The following is a 7,368-nucleotide window of genomic DNA, read 5'->3' on the forward strand; positions in this document are numbered from 1 at the left end:
ATACACGACCAAAACCATAAATACAGTGGATTATGAAGTCTGTAAACAAAATTACACTTGAAAAAACATTAACCATCAAAATGCAAATGATCAAACTGACCAATTCATCATGTGATTGATAAATTGCTTACTGCGACTGACTTAAATACAATAACGTATTTTTCAAAGAGAAATGGGGAAAAACTGTCAGGGTCTACATGTGCAGAGTCAGTAGAGACATAGACCTTAAAGACTTGCAGCTGTACATGGAGAATTGGGTGGTTCTACAAAGCAATGACTCAGGAGGGATAATTGCAAATGCATGCCAAACTTTTCAGATTTGTACTTTGAAAATCATTCTTCTCCTACCTAGCAATTATTCACTAACCTTTATCACATAAAAGATTCTGTAAATATACTGAGGTTGTGAGTAGAACGTGACCAAATGTGACAACACAAAGGGGCGTAAATAGTTTTGCATGGTCCTTTGATCCAGGGCACACTGGAGACACATAGACCATCCACAAACGGCTTCTCTTATGGAGTGCGGTGGAGTTGTAACATCCAACTGGCACGAAACGTCCCCACCACACCCTAATCTTTCTGTCTCTTCTTTTTCTTGCACACAAATTGTATAGACTCCCAACAAGCAGTGTGAAGCAGAAACCAACAAGTCCAAAGACTGAAGCCGCAGCCCGGTGTGACTGTATGAACGTACACATGGTCGCGCAACAAGCAGAAAGAAAAACAAAGCCAGAGTCTTGGCAGTCCAGACAGCCGTTTCCAGGGACTCCAGAACCATGAGTCAGCGGGGAGAACTTCCAAGCCCAGCGGACTCGCTGACCCCAGAACAGTCTGCCATCACAACTGAAGAGGTAAGTTAAGCAAAGATACCCATTTTGCATCAGCAGGATGCGGGACATCGAAACCGCAGCTTGAACAAATACTATACAGATACAAAATTGATCATTTGAGCCACAAAGTGTCAAGTTTTAGGTGATTCCACACAAACTGAATCTGTGACAATAAGAAGCAAGACTGGAAAAAAAACGAACAAGTTGCAGCATGTGCAACACAGCAGGTTATCATCTGGAACATTTACTACTAGCGAGTGCACTCTGTACACTCGCCTCTACCTTGCACCTCCGCTTCTCAATACTGGAGATCTACCTGATTATGAGCAGCATTGATGCCAACACAAAACAGGAAGTTACATCAGCTTTTTCTCCAGAAGCTGTAAACAAAAAAGTAATTTTTCGCAGAGTGGTGCGAGTATCATTTCCTGGATCTGCTGCACTCCACAAAGACAGCACTATTGTATTTTCTGCTGAGAGTTCACCACTGATGGAGTTCCCCAAGTCACACCCGATTCTCTGAACCAGTCTTGTACAAGGTCAGGTGTTTGAGGGGAAAATAGAAGGGTTTATGTGTAAATTTGAAGAGATGCTTCATTAAGCAACATCCAAGGTACATATGCATATTTAACACATAGAAGAAACTGATGCAAAATATTTTATTCCATCAACATCCATTTTATTAACAGCATTTTGCCACATAACCACTAGCTTGAACTTTTATTAGCTCTTTGTGTAATAGATTAACATGAAGCAGTGGACTTTTGAAATTAAATTTTAGAAATTATGCATGCTTTTCACATGGTCAAGTCTTGTTACAGATTCTCTGTTGAATTTGGTTCTGAACCCAGTCACATGGGTATTTCTTTGGCCTAAAATTTGTATTTTATCTGTATTTTTGTTATTTTCAAATCATATGCTATTTGTACAATTTATGATATACAAAAAGAATAAGAAAAAAAACACACACTCCCAGAAGCATTTATTTTAGCGCATGCGCAAATGACGTGCTTTCAGGATGGACTGAAAACTTGGAAGCTAAAACCTCCACCACGGCCTCAAGTCTTCTAACGAGCTGCATTAAGCTCCATCCATGTTCACATCAACTCTGAACAGCTTCTCTAGCCCTGCTTACAAAAAGCAGTTTCTCAGCATGATGCTTCAGTCTTCAAAACATTTTGGAAGTAAAAGTTAAGACTTGAGTCCCATCTGAGCAACATCATGCATGTGTTTGCTACAAACTTTGAACTGACTTAATATAATAGTACTTTTTAAGGACAATCTGCAGCTCTTCCAAAGTTACCATGGGCCTCTTGGCTGCTTCTCTGCTGAATGTTCTCCTTGCTCTGCCTGGAGAACAAGATGTACCAAGACTGCCACATCTTGGTACATTTAGTTTACCTTGTGCCATATTCCTTTAGTTTTCTGCTAGCATTTTCGGCAGTGATCAAAGTCTGCAGTATCATTTTAGAACTTACCTCTGCTTTAAAACTCTCCTAAACTTTCTCCCTGACCCGTCTGTGGTGTTCCTTGGTCTTCATGATAAACAATGTTCTGTGAGGCCTTTGCAACTGGGTTTATACCAAGAATAAGTTGGTGGATCCCATCTACTAGCCAAAAACAACTGATTTATCTGAATGTTATTTAGGTGGAGCAGAGTACATGGGGATGAAAGAAATGCAAGTTTTAATTCTGGAAAAACATTAAAGAGCATATTTATATTTTTCTTTCCACGTCATATTTTATTTTTACTGATATGTGTTCTCCGACCACATAAAATCCAAATAAAACGCACTGAATGTGTTATAATAACATAATTTGTGAAATATTTCAACGGGTGTCAATACTTTTGCAAGCAAGCAAAAGCCAGTGTGGGTGGGTGCGCAAGTCCGCCTACCTCTGCGTGTTGGTGGACGGGGAGTTCTTCAGCCTATTGGAGTGCATTGATGGGGCTCCCAGGACTACAGAACAGGGTGGAGTGATGAGCTGGTGAGGGCTGCCTGTGTGTGTGAGCGGCGCTTTTGCACGCACGTTCCTGGAGCCGGAGACGGGATTGGTGATGTTGGACAGGTTCCCCCGGCCGTCCTTGGCCTCCTCTCTGTCTTTCTTTGCTCGCTCCTTCTTGGTGAAATGTGTCGCTGCTGTACCTGCCGCCGCTGGCCTTTCCTCCTGCACCTCCAACATTCTCCCTACGTCCTTGTCTGTGAGTGGGCGTGTGTATGTGGATGTATGTGTGTGTGTGTATGTGTGTGTGTGTGAAATGGAAAGTGTGTAAAAACAAAAACAATAGTCCAGAAGGCTTTTCTTGTTCTTTGTGTATTTATGAAACTCCCCCAAGGGGGCTTTCAACGGCCCTTGGGCACACTGCGGAGAGAAGAGAAAGAGCGAGTTAACAAGGGGCTACAGTTTTAAAACTTAAACACGTATTCCATTTACAATCACTTTAGCATTACTGCAACTCTGAAATTTGGAAAAGTTTTACTTCATGATTCGAGTCGCCTCAAGTTCATGGATACCAGAATAAACTCACGAGGGCCCTTAAAAAAAACATATTCAGTCATCAACAGAAAAAAAAAAAAAAAAAAAAATGTATACATGTTAATCAGTTGTTCATTTCCTTAGGCTTGATCTGGTATTGACTACATCAGTTTAGTGTCAACATTATTTTTCACCCATATCGTTTTACAATGTGATCATTTTAAACAACAGCTGAAACTCAACTAACGTAAATTTGTTTTTGTTAGTGAAGCGTTGATCAAAGTTCAAAACCGGTGACACAGTCACGATTCGACTGATTCAACTAACAATCCAATGAATGAATTTATTGATGAATGTCTTTGATCCTTTTTAAACGCTCCCCGTGAGAGGGTGCGTTTGTCATTGGGAGTTTGATAAATGCCATGTTTCAACTGTGCTCGTAGTTCAACAAAATTCCAGCTGCATGAACTGCCATGTTGCGCGGCATGTGCAATACCGATGAACTGCATTCCAGAATGCAACGCTGGAGTTTGAATGCTCCCAACGCCATGTTTATACGAGACCACTGTCTGGAAACTGATAGTATTTTCAGAGGCTGATTGGGAAAATGTCCCTTGAATCCACAAAAATGTTACGGTTTCACTAAACAGTGGCTTGGTGTGAATGGGACCAGTGCAAAACATTTCTGTCCCTGTTGGTGAAACAAAATAAAAAAAAAACAGTGGCTAGCTGAGAAAACTGGACTCAGCTAAACTGAGGGTTCGGTGTATATTTTTTGTTTAAGCAAGATGACCCTAATTCAACTCTGGTCATTATCACATTACGTAAACAAAAACCATGGAAGGTTTCTCTCTGAAGAACAGCTCAGCAAATTAAATTCTTACTCGCACTATGGAGAAATCACTAATGTTCAATAAAAATGAGGTTTTTATCCCCAGAGAATTTTGGTGCGCAACAGCACGTTTTCAGTTTGTGAAAGAAAGACGTTTCCCTTTTGAATGTGGAGGTTTTTTTTGAAGCTATAAACCCAGCAACAGATCTAAGTTTGAGACGAAGAACTGTGACAGAACAGTAAACGAACAAGCATTCAGACATTTATAGTACTGTACTTCGTGAGTATAGTATAAGCAAGGATGAATATTATTTCTTTGTAATAAGAGGGTGGCCAGGATTGTGGTAGAACGTTATTGAAATGTTAATTTATTTCAGTAATTCAATTCAGCAAGTGAAACACATTATATAGTTTAATTATACACAGACTGATGTTTAATATACATTTCTATTAATTATGACGATTTTCCACTTACAGCTAATGAAAACACAACATTTAAGATTAGAACATTACATCAGACCAATTAATAAACATTGTTATGGAAATGTTAGCTTAATGAAAAGCATGTTTAATGCCATTCTAAAGGTTATTTACAGACGAGCCTTATTGGAACGCATATTCTAATTTACTGAACAAGACTGTATATCATGACTGCAACATCAGTGTGCACAATGCGACTGTCTTCTAAGCTTCATGAACTCATATTTTCCAAGTCAGTCATTTTAAGCCCTACAGATGTAGTCCCACTGAAGTAGATGCCCATATTTGAGACAGAGGACAGTTTCCAAAGAGCTCAAGACAGATGAGAGAGTAGAGTGAAGAAAATTATAGAGGTTTATTGCAGCTTTAATTTTCTGAGCAAAATTCACAATTTATGTAATTGCTTAAATTTTGCAGAACTTTTAATCCCAAAAGTATCTCTCTTATTCAGGTTCAAAACTGTGAGCAAATAATTTTTTTTTTTTATTGATGAAATCATCATGTGTAATATTTTTACCATTACTTTGTGCAGATGGATCTTTTGCTAATATTTCAGGCATTATATTTTATATATAGCATATACTATATGTTGGACAAAAACACTAAATGTCTTTTTCTGGATGTTGAACAACTCCTCAAGTTTAACTACTTACTACTACTACTTACTTTAACTACTTAACTACATTGTTCCTCATGAAAAACATAGAACAGTCTCTAAGATGAACCATCTTGTAATATGATTACGATACCGTGGTGCGACACTTTGAGACAACAGGGATTGAATTTAAAGCATCACGAGGAATCAAATGCCCAGGTTTGCAATCCACTCCAAACTAGCCAGTGTCTGAACAACGAGGAGCACAATCCTGCTAAAAACGAAGGCAGCCCAGGCAGTCGGATTACATTGTCATCCTGCAAATATTTAGGAGCTCTTCCAAAAACACTCAACATTGTAACTGGCTCCAGAGTTCCCCTGGAGAGAGTCAGACTGTGTGGAGTGTTTGAGACGGAGGGGGATGGGGGGGCAGACAAACACAGCGGCTCCTGCTTGGACAGCAACACGCTCCTCTCAGCTGGTCTACAGGAGGAGTGATTTACAACCGTCAGCGCCGCAGATCGCTGCTACACACACAAACAGAAGCCGGCTTCAGCGAAACCAAATCAAACTGTGGGACACCAGAGAGGAGTCTCTCCAGACAGGTGCTGAACTCATTCATTGCCATTTATAAAAACGTGTCACCAAAATGGCGTTAAGATCAGCTTCGTCTCGAGCCGAAGCGAACTCGGCATCATGGAAGTTCGACAGGCTAAGCTAATGAAGGCAGAAGGCAGAGATAAAAGTGATTAGACACAAGCCGGCCCAAAGATAAATAAAACAGAAAACGTAAAATTTTAGAGAGACCATAAAGACTTGATCATCAAATAAAATCCACAATCCAAAATTACTTAGCTTTAGTGTAACTGGACTTCATTTAGTGCTTCGCTATGCCAGATTGCAATCATCGGGCCCCGTACAACGCAGAGAAGTAGGAGTTGCCCTGTTTTTATAATCTGCATGCAGATAAGACATTTAGGCAGCTGGATGGGCTCTTGCTGCCCAAACCTGATACAGCTATTCATCAAGACGCTGCAAAAAGATGGAAAATAAAAAAGCGATGAAAATGTGGGTTAATCATCACTGAAATATTCTGCAATAATATTGCAACCTTATGTTTTTTCTAATACAGTGCAGCCCTATTATCTCCCAAGATACACATGGGAATCTCTAGGACTTCAAGGAACTGGAAGAAAGCAGACAGCTGACGGAAATAATTATTGCATTTGGGACATATAAATACAAAAAGCATATTCACTACACACAAGCCTGTCGCGATAAACGATAATATATTAAACCTATCGACCTCATTTTAATTATCAGCTTTATCGTCTCTTCCTGCCTTTTTGCTTTCTGTTGATGACACTGAATGAAAAAAGGCTCAACTCCGGTCTCTCCCCTGATCCTCCCTTCCTATTTCCTTAGTGTAATGTCCAGCGCACACTACACGAGTTGTCTGCCGACTGTCAGCCCATTTTCAAAACCTGAAAGACCACACATTAGCCAACAGAAATCCTAGGTATAACGGTTCAATCGGGTTCGTCGTGCCGTGTGGCGTCTACAAGTCCAGTTAACTAATTTTAAAACCAGGCATTAATCAATGCTTTACTAGAATCTACCTGTGATGCATGTGGCTAGAGTCAGCTAAACTCCTGACTGAATGAAAATCATTATAACCTATTTATGTCACGTTAACGAAGAACAGCTGAAAAGTTACCGGGTTTATCAACTGCGTTAGCAATTTGGCTCCAACTCCTCCCCTTGTCATTTCTATATTCTCTCTCGAAATGTTGAATATTAATATTTCCACATATCATCTAAAATGTCCGCTGGACTTCGGGTTGCGCCGTGTCAGTTGTTGTCCTAATTTCCCCTCAGAAAGCACGGAGGAGAATCCGCGCTTTCTGATTGGCTACCTGTCACATTCAGTGTTAAGCTCCCAGTTGGGGAAAACCCCTGATTTGGATCGGAGCGACCACGACGATCTAAATCACACTACAGGATGATCGGTTACAAAATCACCAGGGACAATCTCGGATCGCCCAACGTTCTAAGATTATCGTAAGGGGAAAACAGGGGCAAAAAATCGTGCAGTGTGAACTATTGCATCAGGTAGTCGGATGTGCCCATCTTCTTCATTTAAATCTAGT

General features: G+C 40.2%; 1 protein-coding gene across 1 annotated transcript in view; it reads right to left on the bottom strand.

The window, feature by feature from the left end:
* Positions 1–7,368, bottom strand: part of bcl9 (BCL9 transcription coactivator) — a 44,823-nt gene that overhangs the window by 12,377 nt on the left and 25,078 nt on the right. The window contains exon 2 of the mRNA XM_015055181.1: positions 2,731–3,197. Within this exon, the coding sequence (XP_014910667.1) occupies positions 2,731–3,197 (467 nt within the window). The remainder of the gene's footprint in view (positions 1–2,730; positions 3,198–7,368) is intronic.

This window comes from Poecilia latipinna, unplaced genomic scaffold (genome assembly GCF_001443285.1).
Source record: "Poecilia latipinna isolate Pla-1442-1.1 unplaced genomic scaffold, P_latipinna-1.0 Scaffold1302, whole genome shotgun sequence".
Taxonomy (NCBI): Eukaryota; Metazoa; Chordata; class Actinopteri; order Cyprinodontiformes; family Poeciliidae; genus Poecilia; species Poecilia latipinna.